This window comes from Megalobrama amblycephala, linkage group LG15 (genome assembly GCF_018812025.1).
Source record: "Megalobrama amblycephala isolate DHTTF-2021 linkage group LG15, ASM1881202v1, whole genome shotgun sequence".
In the NCBI taxonomy this organism is placed as follows: domain Eukaryota; kingdom Metazoa; phylum Chordata; class Actinopteri; order Cypriniformes; family Xenocyprididae; genus Megalobrama; species Megalobrama amblycephala.
The window spans coordinates 15,873,240-15,889,418 of record NC_063058.1 but is presented as its reverse complement, the minus strand read 5'-3'; the positions used below and the strand labels follow the sequence as shown (position 1 = coordinate 15,889,418).

Genomic DNA, 16,179 nt, shown 5'->3' with positions numbered 1-16,179 from the left:
AATCTTTTGTCTAATGTAACCATGGGAAAATAATATGAATATTTAATAATATAGCCTAACATTTAACTTTTGCATGATTGATGAAAGAATTTAATGAAAACCCAATGGGAAAAAATCAAATATTTCCCTATTTATTTCACTAAAATGTTTCTGTTTTACTCGGATATCTATCATGTTACAAAACTTGTGATGCAAATTAAAATAATATGAGCAGTAGTATCAAACATGGCTGGAATAAAAATCCATAGAGGAATATTTTGAAAAAAAAAAAAAAAAAGGCTGTAATTTGACAGCCTACAGATTACTTGAAACTGCAAATGAGAGTGATGGAGGAGGAAAAAGACAAAGCAAAGGGAGGAAAAACGGATGGCAAATGTCATATACAGTAGTAACCTTGATTTCCCACGGCAAAACAGAAAAGAGAGAGAGACCGACCTAGATTAATGGGTCATTCGCAGTTCACAGACTCTTTTCAGCCCCAGAATGGAATCACAGGCAAGAATGAAATGGAGAACGAAAAGATAAACTGATAGAGTGACACACAAAAAAGGAGGTGAGTAGTGGAGGAGATGGTTATCGAGATTAGAGAAGCAGTAAAATGCGCAGGAACACAAGGGGGTGTGTCTTACCGTTGTAGGAGAGGCGGGGCTTGCTCAGACACATGATGAAGTGAACCTCCATCTCATTGGATGCCACTGATTTGGAGCAGACAGGACACTTAAATCCTGGAGAGGAAAGAGGAAACAGCATCGTCAGAACTCTTGAACCGTCAAGAAGCCGTCGAATCAGCTGTGACAGTGATGCAGCAGTCTGATGACTGCCAATGCCATAATCCTGCGCAACATGTTGTGTTCCTTTCGGCCTGCTGCAAATGTATTAGCTCGGCTGTTAGTCACTTTGTTGACACAAAGCTTTTTTAACTCAAACTTACACTTTATAAACACATATATCAATGTCACTTGTTTACCAATGTCATTATGACATCGGCAGCTGCAAAAGGCTCATGTTAGGCTGGTATCGGCAAACAAACATTCAGTTTTCTTTGCCTGGGATTAGTTTCACATGCCTTACCTATGTTCCAGACTAACATATGAGAGCACTGCCGTCATATAAGCATCGGTACTGCCACTTCTATATTTGAATCTACAGCGTACTCTCACTTTTTCTTTCGTACCGTCACTTCTCATATGTCATCGGTACTCTGAACGCCCCGTCCCGCCCCTGGAACGTGATTTCAAACCTCGGGAGTACGGGCACTTTTTTTCCCCCAGTCCGAACACTGCATATACTATCGCTCAAAGGTTTGTGGGTTGGAAATAGAAGATCATAGAAGAAATATAGTAAAAAAATACAGTAAAATACAGTAAAACATTGTTACAATATAAAACAATTAAATAACAAAAGATTTTTTTGTAACAAGATTATTTTGTTTATTGTCACTTTAATGCATCCTTGATGAATAAAAGTATTCATTTCCTTAAAAACAAAAACGTACCCAAACATATGAATAAAAATAAAATGAAAAAAGGATTAATTTTCACATTTTCTAAATATATAACAGTAGCCGGGTTTCCATTACAGATTTGCACAAAACTTTTGCGATATTTTCTAAATGTCGATAAAAAACTATTAGGGCTGCACAACGATTAATCGCGATTAATCGTTTGCAAAATAAAAGTCTGTGTTTATGTAATATATGTGTATGTTCTGTGTATAATATTTATGTGTATATAAATACATGCACATACATGTATACATTTAAGAAATATATACATGTATAAATAAATATACATATTTATATATATTTTATATTACATGTAAATATAAATATTTTATATATAAATAATTTTTTTTTCTTAAATATATGTGGGGGGCTGAAAAACACCCCCACAGCATGATGCTGCCTCCACCATGCTTCACTGTTGGGACTGTATTGGACTGTATTTTTCTCCACACATACCGCTTAGAATTAAGGCCAAAATGTTCTATCTTGGTCTCATCAGACCAGACAATCTAATTTTTCACCATCTTGAAGTCCTTCAGGTGTTTTTTAGCAAACTCCATGCAGGCTTTCATGTGTCTTGCACTGAGGAGAGGCTTCTGTCGGGCCACTCTGCCATAAAGCCCCAACTGGTGGAGGGCTGCAGTGATGGTTGACTTTCTACAACTTTCTCCCATCTCCCGACTGCATCTCTGGAGCTCAGCCACAGTGATCTTTGGGTTCTTCTTTACCTCTCTCACCAAGGCTCTTCTCCCCCGATAGCTCAGTTTGGCCGGACGGCCAGCTCTAGGAAGGGTTCTGGTCGTCCCAAATGTCTTCCATTTAAGGATTATGGAGGCCACTGTGCTCTTAGGAACCTTAAGTGCAGCAAAAATTTTTTTGTAACCTTGGTCAGATCTGTGCCTTGCCACAATTCTGTCTCTGAGCTCTTCAGGCAGTTCCTTTGACCTCATGATTCTCATTTGCTCTGACATGCACTGTGAGCTGTAAGGTCTTATATAGACAGGTGTGTGGCTTTCCTAATCAAGTCCAATCAGTATAATCAAACACAGCTGGACTCAAATGAAGGTGTAGAACCATCTCAAAGATGATCAGAAGAAATGGACAGCACCTGAGTTAAATATATGAGTGTCACAGCAAAGGGTCTGAATACTTAGGACCATGTGATATTTCAGTTTTTCTTTTTTTAATAAATCTGCAAAAATGTCAACAATTCTGTGTTTTTCTGTCAATATGGGGTGCTGTGTGTACATTAATGAGAAAAAAATGAACTTAAACGATTTAGCAAATGGCTGCAATATAACAAAGAGTGAAAAATTTAAGTGGGTCTGAATACTTTCCGTACCCACTGTATATATGTATATACTATATTCATTGTTAATATACTGCTTTAATAGTATAAAATAATCCAGAAAACGCCAGCAAAAAGCATGGATCATTTTTGTAGACACATGAAATGTAACTTTTTAGACATTGTCTGAAGCCCTGACTAGTACATTACCGCAACACTAGCATCAAATCAGCAACCGAAGGGAGCTTCCGCTAACATCCTGTCCCTCTGACACCAACCGAAGGCCCAGAGGGGAAGATAGAAAGAGAGAGCCATTCACACATTGAATCCTGTCCCACTGAGCCGGGCTGTGTCCTTCATAAACACAGACGCAGCGGCAGGTCATTGAGGCTCTGTTTGGCATCGCACATCCCACCGTGAAGCCCATAGGCCTTGTTTTGCACAGACAGCAAAGCCTACTGGTCTTTTCGCAGGATTCGTGTCAACGTTTCCCAAGGCATTGAACTCTAGGGTGAGAAGTGGCTAGCTAAAGTGTAGTTCCTTACCAGACTTTGACGAACGATTTCACGTTCACAAACTATGTGAAACCTTGCCAAGTCAGCATGGCTTATAAAAAGCAGGCTGGTGAGTTTGGGGGCTTTCATTGGAGAAGGTGCAGGTGTGGTTTTGAAACTGTACTGTACATGAGTGCCTGACCTTGCAGAAAAGTTTCTAAACTGTACAACTCCATGGTGGATACTACAAGTTGCTTGTGTACGGCTTGAGTACTGAAGAGGAAGCCGTTCCACAATTGCCTGGAGGATGGATTTTCAGAAGTTGTAAACATAAGGGAAAAACCTGATTGGATTTCCGCCGAGAGAATCTCTCTGTGTTCATGATGTGGAACCTTGATTTGAGAGGGGCATTGTAAAATCTAATTAATGGAAGTTTTACACCATTTCAGTGCTTATGTTGATAATTATTTAGAGTGAAGACAGGTTGTTTGCCCTGTGGGAGCAGCCTGAAACATAAGCTGCATAAGATCTCTGGCTAACTTTAGAATTTTGCTGATATTTATCTTTTAAATAAGGTAGAAATAAGCCATAACATAGTTCATTCAGATATGAAAATTCTGTTTTTAATTATTCAAGCTTGTTTTGATGAAAAGTCTTGGAAGCATCAGTACTGAAAAGCACAAATCAATAAGTAATGATTTGCATGTTTATGCAAATGTTTATAAAGATATGGAGTTACATTATATTATAATTTCCAGTTTGGGTGCAAATGTTCTTTTTGTAAAGAAAAAAATAGTAAAAATATAAATAAATGTACACTACCGTTTAAAAGTTTGGAAACAGTATGCTTTAAAGAAATTAATATTTTTATTCAGCAAGGATGCATTAAATTAATCAAGTCACAGTAAAGACATTTATAGTGTTACAAATTATTTCTATTTCATATAAATACTGTTCTTTTGCACTTTACATTCATCAAAGAATCCTGATTTTTTTTTTATCAAGTTTCCACAAAAAAATTAAGCAGTACAACTGATTTCAAGGTGCCCAAGAATGCATTTTCACAAGATGTAATATAAGTCTAAGGTGTCCCCTGAATGTGTCTATGAAGTTTCAGCTCAAAATACCCCATAGATTTTTTTAAATTAATATTTTTTAACTGCCTATTTTGGGGCATCATTAACTATGCACTGATTTTTTCAGCGCGCCGCCCCTTTAATTCGCGTGCTCTCTGCCACACCAGCTCTCGATTATATTACAGCACATTTACAAAGTTCACACAGCTAATATAACCCTCAAATGGATCTTTACAAGATGTTCGTCATGCATGCTGTATGCATGCTTCGAATTATGTGAGTAAAGTATTTATTTTGATGTTTATATTTGATTCTCTATGAGTTTGAAGCTGTGATCCGTGGCTAACGGCTAATGCTACACAGTTGGAGAGATTTATAAAGAATGAAGTTGTGTTTATGAATTATACAGACTGCAAGTGTTTAAAAATGAAAATCGCGACGACTCTTGTCTCCGTGAATACAGTAATAAACGATGGTAACTTTAACCTCATTTAACAGTACATTAGCAACATGTTAACGAAACATTTAGAAAGACAATTTACAAATATCACTAAAAATATCATGCTATCATGGATCATGTCAGTTATTATTGCTCCATCTGCCATTTTTCGCTATTGTTCTTGCTTGCTTACCTAGTCTGTTGATTCACCTGTGCAGATCCAGACGTTAATACTGGCTGCCCTTGTCTAATGCCTTTCATAATGTTGGGAACATGGGCTGGCATATGCAAATATTGGGGCGTACACCCCGACTGTTACGTAACAGTCTGTGTTATGTTGAGATCCGCGTGTTTTCCGGAAGTCTTTTAAACAAATGAGATTTACATAAGAAAGAGAAAGCAATGGAGTTTGAAACTCAGTGTATGTCTTTTCCATGTTCTGAACTCTTGTTATTCAACTATGCTGAGGTAAATTCAAATTTTGAATCTAGGGCACCTTTCAACATTGATAATTATAATTTTATGAACATGAAACTTTTTTTAAAAACAAACAAACAAAAAAAAAAACATAAATTGGTAACACTTTACAATAAGGTTTAACATTACTTAACTACTTTAGTTAACATGAACTAAGAATTAACAATACTTGTACAGTATTTATTAATCTTAGTTAATGTTAATTTCAGCATTTACTAATACATTATTAAAATCAAATGTTGTATTTGTTAACATTAGTTAATGCACTGTGAACTAACATGAACAAACAATGAACGGCTGGATTTTATTAACATTAACAAAGATTAATAAATACTGTAACAAATGTATTGCTCATTGTCAGTTAATACATTAACTCATGTTAACAAATAAGACCTTATTGTAAAGTGACACCAAAAAAATCTTACCGACCCCAAAATTTCTTCAAAAGTGTCTATACTCTTGTGTTAAACAGAAAGAAAAAACAGCAAATGAGTTTGGAATGACATAAGGGTGAGTAAAAGATGGCACAATTTTCATTTTTTGAGTGAACTTCTGTGAAAGAAAGCAGGTGCAAACAATCTAATGAACAAAAGGAGCCATGCCAGAAAAAACAGTGAGACAAAGAATAAGAATCCAAACAGAGCCAAAATGCAGAGTCAGTAAAATACGGCACAAAGTAAATGTAGGGACGAAGACAGTCCCATCTGTTAATATAACCCAGGTTCGAGACTCTCCGCCCCTGACTCTAGAGTGCGCCTTCGCTTAGCGCACACCCCAACCTCTAAATCCCACCCAGAACCCATGATGATGCCTGACCCAGTTTTCCCTAGGCTGCTATTTTCAGGCATTCCTTGGGGACAGATGGAGAAAGAGAGATGGAAAGAAGACTGAAGTGGAAAACGGAGGTGTGGAAATCTCTGACAGGGATGTCCCTTCTCCTATGCAGTGTGATTCACTGAAACAAAGCTACTAAAGGGGGCGACGGGGTTCCATCTGTCAACACACAGAATTCGAGTCGCACATGCGAGAGAGGCCAACTGTCTCCACTACCGCAAGTATCACATAGCACCGAAAATATCAACAGCAGCTCACCGCAGCAACAAACAGACCAGATGTCTTTCATGCCAAACCGGCCATAATGACAATGAGCTTATGAGATCAAGTCATTAGACTTATTAAACTTATTTGTAAATTACCTCAGCTGACCTTGTCCAAGTGGATTGTTGCTTCATCTCTGAGAGCAACAATGGTTTTGCTTTTCATGTGAAAAATCTTTGTCATTTCAAACCTGTACGACTTTCTTGTGGAACACAAAACTATTGAAATGAAATTGCTGCTTTTCATGTAATTGATATGTAATAGCAATGTAATAGCGATGAATGGGGACTGAAGCGTTCAAGCTTCAAAAGGGATGCAAAGCAAGTGGTCCATTAAAGGATTAGTTCACTTCTGAATTAAATTTTTTTGATAAGTTACTCACCCCCATGTTATCCAAAATGTTCATGTCTTTTTGTTGAAAAGAAATTAAGGTTTTTGAGGACTTTTCTCCATATAGGGGACTTCAGTGGGGTTCACTGGGTGGAAGGTCCAAATTGCAATTTCATTGCACTTTCAAAGGGCTCTACGCGATCCCAGACAAGGAATATGGGTCTTGTCTAGTGAAACGATTGGTCATTTTTTACAAAAAAAAAAAATGTATATACTATTTAACTACAAATGCTTGTCTTGCACTGCTCTGCGATGCACCACACATTACGTTGAAAGGTCACGCGTGACGTAGGCGGAAGTACCACGGCAGGGAGAAAAACTTCATCTAATTTTCTCCCCCAACTTCAAAATCATCCAGTATCATTGTTTTTAACTTTTTTTTGTAAAGGGCTTTTGGCTTAAAGGTGCCCTAGAATTAAAAATTGAATTTATCTTGGCATAGTTAAATAACAAGAGTTCAGTACATGGAAAAGACATACAGTGAGTCTCAAACTCCATTGTTTCCTCCTTCTTATATAAATCTCATTTGTTTAAAAGACCTCCGAGGAACAGGCGAATCTCAACAAAACACCGACTGTTACGTAACAGGCGGGATCATTAATATGTATTACCCCAATATTTGCATATGCCAGCTCATGTTCAAGGCATTACAAAAGGGCAGGACGTCTGGATCTGCACAGCTGAATCATCAGACTAGGTAAGCAAGCAAGAACAATAGCAAAAAATGGCAGATGGAGCAATAATAACTGATATGATCCATGATAACATGATATTTTTAGTGATATTTGTGAATTGTCTTTCTAAATGTTTTGTTAGCATGTTGCTAATGTACTGTTAAATGTGGTTAAAGTTACCATCGTTTATTACTGTATTCACAGAGACAAGACTGTCATTATTTTCATTTTTTAAACACTTGCAGTCTGTATAATTCATAAACAACTTCATTCTTTATAAATCTCTCCAACAGTGTGTAATGTTAGCTTTAGCCACGGAGCATAGCCTCAAACTCATTCAGAATCAAATGTAAACATCCAAATAAACACCATACTTACGCAATTAGACCTGTTGCATGACGAACACTTTGTAAAGATCCATTTTGAGGGTTATATTAGCTGTGTGATCTTTGTTTATGCACTGTTTAAGGCAAGCGCGAGCTCCGTGGGCGGGGAGCGTGAGCATTTAAAGGGGCTGCAGCCTAAATTGGCTCATATTTAATGATGCCCCAAAATAGGCAGTTAAAAAAATTAATAAAAAAAAAATCTATGGGGTATTTTGAGCTGAAACTTCACAGACACATTCAGGGGACACCTTAGACTTATATTACATCTTTTAAAAAGACGTTCTACGGCACCTTTAATCTTTGCACGTTCGCTTTGTAGACTATGTCATCGAAGATCTGCAGATCGCAGAGCATTGCAAGATGAGCATTTGTGGTTAAAAAGTACATAAATTCTTCTTTTTTTTTTTTAAAGAAAATGAGGTAACACTTTACTTGAAGGGGTGTGCATAAGACTGACATGACTCCTTCATAATCATGACATGACACATGTCATGAATAGGAAGGAGGTTTTATGAATGTTTATGACAACTGTCATTAAGTGTCATTCGATCAATTATGTCATTTTTAATGCAAAGATGACATTGTTTGAGATGTCCGAGTTATGACAACTTGACATAAACCAATACATCATAACCTGTCAGTGTCTTTGTCATGACAACTTGACATTATTTAGCTTTATGGGTTAACATTACATTAAACTGTCATGTCGTTGGTTTTGACATTGGCTGTCATGAGGCCATTATAATAGTGTCATGAATATGTATCATGAGCTCAAGTAAAGTGGTACAAATTGAACTTGTCATTAAGTGACAATACTCTGACAAATAATTTTATAACAGCGTCATGACTATTTTTCATTTCATGTTTTTTTTGTTTTTGTTTTTTGTTTTTTTAAGTTTCCTCCAACAGAAGGTCAGATAATAGACAATTTCAAATTTCTTAAAAAAGATGACACTGTTATAAAATAATGGTAACACTTTATTTTAGAGTCTTTTAACTAGTTGCTTATTACTATTAGCATTCATATGGCTAAAATATTGGCTATTTATTAGTACTTATAAAGCACATATTAATGCCTTATTCTGCATGACCTTATTCTACATTCTTAATCCTACCCAATACCTAAACCTAACAATTAACTATAATAAGCAGTAAATTAAGAGTTTATTGAGGGAAAAGTCATAGTTAATCATTTTTATATGTGTTCCCTATATTGAAGTGTTACCAAAATAATGTAATGTAATGTTAACCCATAAAGCTAAGTAGTTTTTTAAGTTTGATAATTAATCTGCTATGTCATGTTTATGACAGGTTATGATGTTTTGCTAATGTCAAGTTGTCATGACAAAGACACTGACAGGTTATGATGCATTGGTTTATGTCAAGTTGTCGTAACAAAGACATCTCAAACAATGTCATCTTTGCATTAAAAATGACATAACTGACCGAATGACACTTAATGACAGTTGTCATAAACATGCATAAACCCTCCGTCATATTCATGACATGTGTCATGTCATGATTATGAAGGTGTCATGTCAGTCTTATGCACACCCCTTCAAGTAAAGTGTTACCGAAAAGGACCATCTGCAATTTGGATCTTCCACCCAGTGAACCTTACTGAAGTCCACTATATGGAGAAAAATCCTGGAATGTTTTCCTCAAAAAACATAATTTCTTTTCGACTGAAGAAAGAAAGACATGAACATCTTGGATGACATGGGGATGAGTAAATTATCAGGAAATTTTCATTCAGAAGTGAACTAATCCTTTAATGACTATTATTGACTATTATATGTCTATTTTTCAGGTAATAATTGCTTTGTGTGATAAACAGACCAAAACTGAAGTAATTTTTCCCTGATAATCTTCCAGTGAGCTGTTAACATACTGAGACTGATTAATTGATTCTGTATATTGAAGAATAGAATTGAAGATTTTCAGTGACAGTTTTTTGTTGTAGTAGTTGTTCCTCAGCTATCACATGACTTTAGAAGATTTAGAAGATTTTATTTAAAATATAGTGCACAAATCATGGAATACTTTTATGGTACATTGGCATCCTGTTTAAAGCTAAAAAAAGTGACTTGGACATTCTGCAAATTTTGGTTGAATAATTGTGAGTAAATAATGATGATGATCACTTAAAATATAAAGTTCAGATTCTAGGCAGCATGGCTTGAACCTTTGTAAACAGTGTTGGGGCTCTGATGAGGGGAAGAGTCTGCAAAAAGGAAGAGAGTGATGGGCCCCTCAGTCAGTGAAATCCTAAAGGCTGCTGGGAAGACCAGCTGCTTGCTCTCACAGTGCGTGGCTTAATTAGACACTCTATTGGTCTTAATGAGTTCTGGCTCAAGCCTGGACATTAATGGGAGACTGAACGTTTGGAACTTTTTGTCTGTTTGTCGGTTAATTGCCACTGTTGTGTGTTTTAGTGGTCAAAGGGGACAGCAAATGGTCAAAAAGACACTATAACTTGAAGTTAGCCTTGATTACACTCAGACTACACCTTAAAAACGTAATGACCTTCAGTTTGGGAGGTCTTGTATAGTTATTTTTATATCAAAGTTGTTCACTACACTTGCAGCACCAACTCGTAAAAACAATCCAGACTCGAGACTCAGAGAGCATCTGCACGTATCTGAAATTGAGCCGTTACATTCTGCGCCTGTTAAAGTGTCCCCTGGCTCTCGTCCTCCGAGCTGACGTGTTCCTCAAGCAGAGCCGACTGCTCCGTCTGATCTCCATGCATTTTTGATGATACCTCCGCATATAGTTTTTGCTCAGTTTCCCACGGTCAAAAAACTCAAATGCTAGACTCTAAACTCTGCTAACCAAAATTCCCATGACTCAAAGACAGTGTTGCACTGTACAAAATACTATTTTCTGTTCGAAATTGTAAACATGGGACATTTTTTCAGCATGTCAAGTCTAAGAAAAGCAAGCAAAAGTAAACATTTATGAAAGCAATTCAAAAACAAAAACAACTAAAAAATTTCTAGTGCACTGCTTTTTTAAATAAAAAATGTTCAATATGTAAATAAATACGCAATATACAATGATAAACATTTGCTGTCAATGATAACTATATTTAGTCACATGACTTGGCTGCTTTACTATGTTACATTTAATTCTACAAAGTGTCAAGTTATTGTGACGAGTCAGAAGTGTATTGATCCATCTGCAGTTTATTCAAACAAGGGCAGTACAGCAGAAAGACATCCAGAGAACAGGCAAGGGTCAGGGCAGGCAGCAGAAATCAGAGTCCAGAAAAACAGTCCAAGTCAACAACAGGTAAGTAATACAGAAATAACGCTCAGAAATGACAACCGGGGCTAATCAAGACTTCGCAAGGAAATGTGAGTGAGAGCGTCTTTTTTTTTATAGGATTGGCGGCTGGTGCAAGGTAATCAGTCCCAGGTTTGAGGGTTCATGGGAAATGGAGTTCAAATGAAGCTAATATTCCGACGAGGGCTCCCTCTGGTGATCCGGGAGATTTGTTCTACTAAAAAACAGACTTTCTACTAAAAAAAACTAAATTATTGTTGTTTTTGCATTTATCTGCCCATAAATGTAATATTGAAAAAACTGAACAGTGATTTGTTCTTTTAGATGTCAATCAAATATGTCACCAAGTCTAAGCTGGTCATTCTTTTAGATAGAAAACACTTAAAGTCAATATAATTAAGCTTAATTCAGTTCAGATCATCCAGTGAAGTATTACAAATGTATGTATGTCTATGTAAATATATATTTCAATCATGACATCTCTAGGAAGATTGTTAGCATGGTAATGGCTATGACAATGTTAATGTATTTGGTCTTGGTGGAATAGATCTGCTACGCTGCTGCTGCAGATCAAGTACAGGAATTTGCTACTGCCAAATCATACACCGATATGCTGCTGTGAGCAAGACATAGTGCTGCTGCACAAATATATCAATAACCCACTGCAGATCTAAACAGGTGGAGCTGGGGAAGGTTGAGGGTTTTAAAGGAACTCTGAAGCATGCTGCAAACTGCTATGGTGAATGTAACCAGCCATTTAAATGTGTGAGCAACTAGATCATTGGCTGCAGAAGTGACATGAACCAATCAGCTTTTGATTTTTCACTTTTTGTTATATTGCAGCCATTTGCTAAAATCATTTAAGTTCATTTTTTTTCCCTCATTAATGTACACACAGCACCCCATATTGACAGAAAAACACAGAATTGTTGACATTTTTGCAGATTTATTAAAAAAGAAAAACTGAAATATCACATGGTCCTAAGTATTCAGACCCTTTGCTCAGTATTTAGGAGAAACACCCTTTTGATCGAATACAGCCATGAGTCTTTTTGGGAAAGATGCAACAAGTTTTTCACACCTGGATTTTGGATCCTCTGCCATTTCTCCTTGCAGATCCTCTCCAGTTCTGTCAGGTTGGATGGTAAACGTTGGTGGACAGCCATTTTTAGGTCTCTCCAGAGATGCTCAATTGGGTTTAAGTCAGGGCTCTGGCTGGGCCATTCAAGAACAGTCACAGAGTTGTTGTGAAGCCACTCCTTCGTTATTTTAGCTGTGTGCTTAGGGTCATTGTCTTGTTGGCTTCCGTCGGGCCACTCTGCCATAAAGCCCCAACTGGTGGAGGGCTGCAGTGATGGTTGACTTTCTACAACTTTCTCCCATCTCCCGACTGCATCTCTGGAGCTCAGTCACAGTGATCTTTGGGTTCTTCTTTACCTCTCTCACCAAGGCTCTTCTTCCCCGATAGCTCAGTTTGGCCGGACAGCCAGCTCTAGGAAGGGTTCTGGTCGCCCCAAACGTCTTCCATTTAAGGATTATGGAGGCCACTGTGCTCTTAGGAACCTTAAGTGCAGCAGAAATGTTTTTGTAACCTTGGCCAGATCTGTGCCTTGCCACAATTCTGTCTCTGAGCTCTTCAGGCAGTTCCTTTGACCTCATGATTCTCATTTGCTCTGACATGCACTGTGAGCTGTAAGGTCTTATATAGACAGGTGTGTGGCTTTCCTGATCAAGTCCAATCAGTATAATCAAACACAGCTGGACTCAAATGAAGGTGTAGAACCATCTCAAGGATGATCAGAAGAAATGGACAGCACCTGAGTTAAATATATGAGTGTCACAGCAAAGGGTCTGAATACTTAGGACCATGTGATATTTCAGTTTTTCTTTTTTAATAAATGTCAACAATTCTGTGCTTTTCTGTCAATATGGGGTGCTGTGTGTACATTAATGAGGAAAAAAATGAACTTAAATGATTTTAGCAAATGGCTGCAATATAACAAAGAGTGAAAAATTTAAGGGGGTCTGAATACTTTCCGTACCCACTGTATATATGTATATGCATATACATGTATATACACACACTACATACATTTGTTTTCATTTTTGATAGTAACCCTGTCAACTCTCAATCAAAGTATTGATCTGTGTCTCCTCACAGGGCGGCCTGAAAGGATCGGTGTTTCCAAAACAGTATTCAAATAAAAAAGGTTGATTACAATGAGGGAATTAACAGACACCAGCGATGCTTAATCAATCAGCAGCAGCATGACTCTGTAAAGGACTCGATGATTACATCACAGAACTGCATCCCCAAGAACCCAATGCACGACCGATGAACTGTTTGCGACGATTCATACACAGCATCTTAATAAATCCACAGTGTGAGCTGCGGCCTGCTTGAATGTCACATTCAGAGTGCACTGACATCACGCAAAAAAGAGTATGTCATGATATTTCAAACAGAAGTGATTAAAGGAACGATAGCCTCTTATAAAGACAGACAGCCCTTTGTACAAGCAGGAAACAGTGCATGACTCAGCAGAAAACCACATACAAAAACAGGTCAAACCATTAAAAGGTGTTAAGCGCCTTAGGACAGACTAGAAACCACAACTGCCCAGACGATGGTGACTTCCTGTGACTGTTCATTTGTCATAGCTTAGCACAGTACACACATCCATCACTGCATGCAGAACCTTAAAGCTCGGTTTCACTCGCCAGCCTCTTTCATTACAAAATATTGATCTGTAAAATATATAACTACTCTGGGGACATAGTGAACCATCTCTAACACTGAAGTCAGAGAGCTTGGTGTTTAATGTCTCATTGCTGTTAAAATTCCCCCTTTTCGGGTTAAAGCTTGACAATCAGTGCTAATTTCCCAGCCTGACCTTCATTCGGGTTTAAAAAAAGGACGACACAGCCGACGCACATCTGCACCGATACAATGGCAGAACTCCATTGTCTGCTGTTCTTAGGTGAGGTTTATGTCATTGAACATTATACAATGACTCTGACAGCAAACAGAAAGAAAAGAGGCCATTTAAACAGGTCTGTGACAGAGAATATCCAGCAAAACTATTTTCTTCCAACCAAATAATACATATTTATCCATTTAAACAGTGTTTGGTAAGCAACGAAGTTATTATAACAGCTGCATTCATCATGTAAACAGTAGAGCAAACAATAGAAACTATATTCAGAAATGACCTTTTATGATGTAATGTTTAAAGTGGGCTTTACAAGCCTTAAGGCACGTTCACACCAAGGACGATAACTATAAAGATAACGATAAATATGGGTCACTGGCGAATAAGGTTTTTAAAAGTATAAAAAACCTAATGTAGATATAATTAGTTTTATTAAGTGTTAACAATGAGATTATGTGGTTTTTATAATCAATTAATGTTGCTTTTGTCATTTTTTTACAAGATGGTCAAAATTTGTCACCAAAAAAGTCATTCGGTTTAACCAAAAATGACACTTTTGGTTATACCGAATGACGATGTTTTCAAACAATGCTAACATGCAGATATCTAGCTAACTAGCTAGTTAGCTTACTAGCTATCTAACAAAAGGACAACCAAACCTTTTATATTTAGTACACTTTTTTTAAATATTACAACATTTTCCATGTTTTATAGCAGTTGTACCAAATGACCTGATGTTTCAGGACATGCGTGTGAGCAAGTGAAAACATAAATTATTTCAAATAGTTAAAAGAGAATTAGTTACTTTGCTTCATGACCATGTGGTCCTTTGCAGGTGTCTGAATGATGTCACATCCTGTCACATAATATTGACCACATGACTTGATCCAAAATGGTCCCTTTATATTGGTTACTCCAAATGACATCAATGAAATTCATTTTTCCGGACATTATTTCTCATAACAAACCAACGACTTCCACACATAATTTTAATACCATTTTGCACTATGTTGATGTATGATGTTATAAAATCATGCCAGAATAAAAAATACATACATTTATTACATTTTAAGATATTTTAATCACAAATGAAATGGCTGTATTGGCCTTTGGACAGTTAAACCGAATGACCTTTTGACACTTCAAAATCTTTAAATTACATTTATATGTAGCAAAATATAAACCATTTGGATTCAATAAAAGAGATCTAGTTGTACTACCTTACATACTTTGGATGTCATATCTTTGTGTTTTATTATTATTAAGGCCTTTGGACAAAAAAAAAAAAAAAAAATCATTCACATCATTGACCCATATATAGTTCTAAAAATCGTTCTCAATATTAAAGAATAGCAGAGTTCACACCACAGCTATAACGATAACGGCACAGCGAAACAATATCGTTAGCACTTTTAGAATGATTTTATCCAGCTGATGAATAATAAAAACATAGACAGCCAATCAGAATCCATCCTGCTGTAACAAGCTCGAGCATTTAAAGTGACAGACAAGCATGTGGCTGGAATAAACAGAATGATATCATGCTAATATAGTTATCTTTAGAGTTATCATTCATTTTTTACAGATTCTACATGTGTACCCATAGTTATTAGTGCTAAACAGTATAATTGCCATATATTATTTTATAAAATGTAGATATGCATCACTTGTACAAACATCTACCACTTATTAATAAATTAGGGATATATATATATATATATATATATATATATATATATATATATATATATATATATGCAATATATCATAAATGGATAAACATAATGCATAGACCTATATGTATTATAGATATGAATTATTATAGATATGAAAAACAGATATAAACTAATCATGTAAGGAAACTAATCATCAAAGCACATAACATATTTCTTTTTCTCTTTTTTTGTTTTATGCAGTATTTGGGACTTTTTTTAACTCTGAAGTTCTGACCAAATGAAATATTGGTCACATGAAGAACATTGTTAATGTATGCACAATAAATTGATTCTGAAATAATGAGAAAAGTACATGGGATTTTGTAATTTGTCGGTTGGTTTACACGGTATATCACTTTCATCAATGGCATAATGAATTAATAGTCTAACACTCTGAAAGGAAAGAGCAGAGGGAAA

At 36.4% G+C, this 16,179-nt stretch overlaps 1 protein-coding gene across 1 annotated transcript in view; it reads right to left on the bottom strand.

The window, feature by feature from the left end:
* znrf1 (zinc and ring finger 1) overlaps positions 1–16,179 on the bottom strand; it is a 49,620-nt gene that overhangs the window by 20,472 nt on the left and 12,969 nt on the right. The window contains exon 2 of the mRNA XM_048158005.1: positions 630–725. Within this exon, the coding sequence (XP_048013962.1) occupies positions 630–725 (96 nt within the window). The remainder of the gene's footprint in view (positions 1–629; positions 726–16,179) is intronic.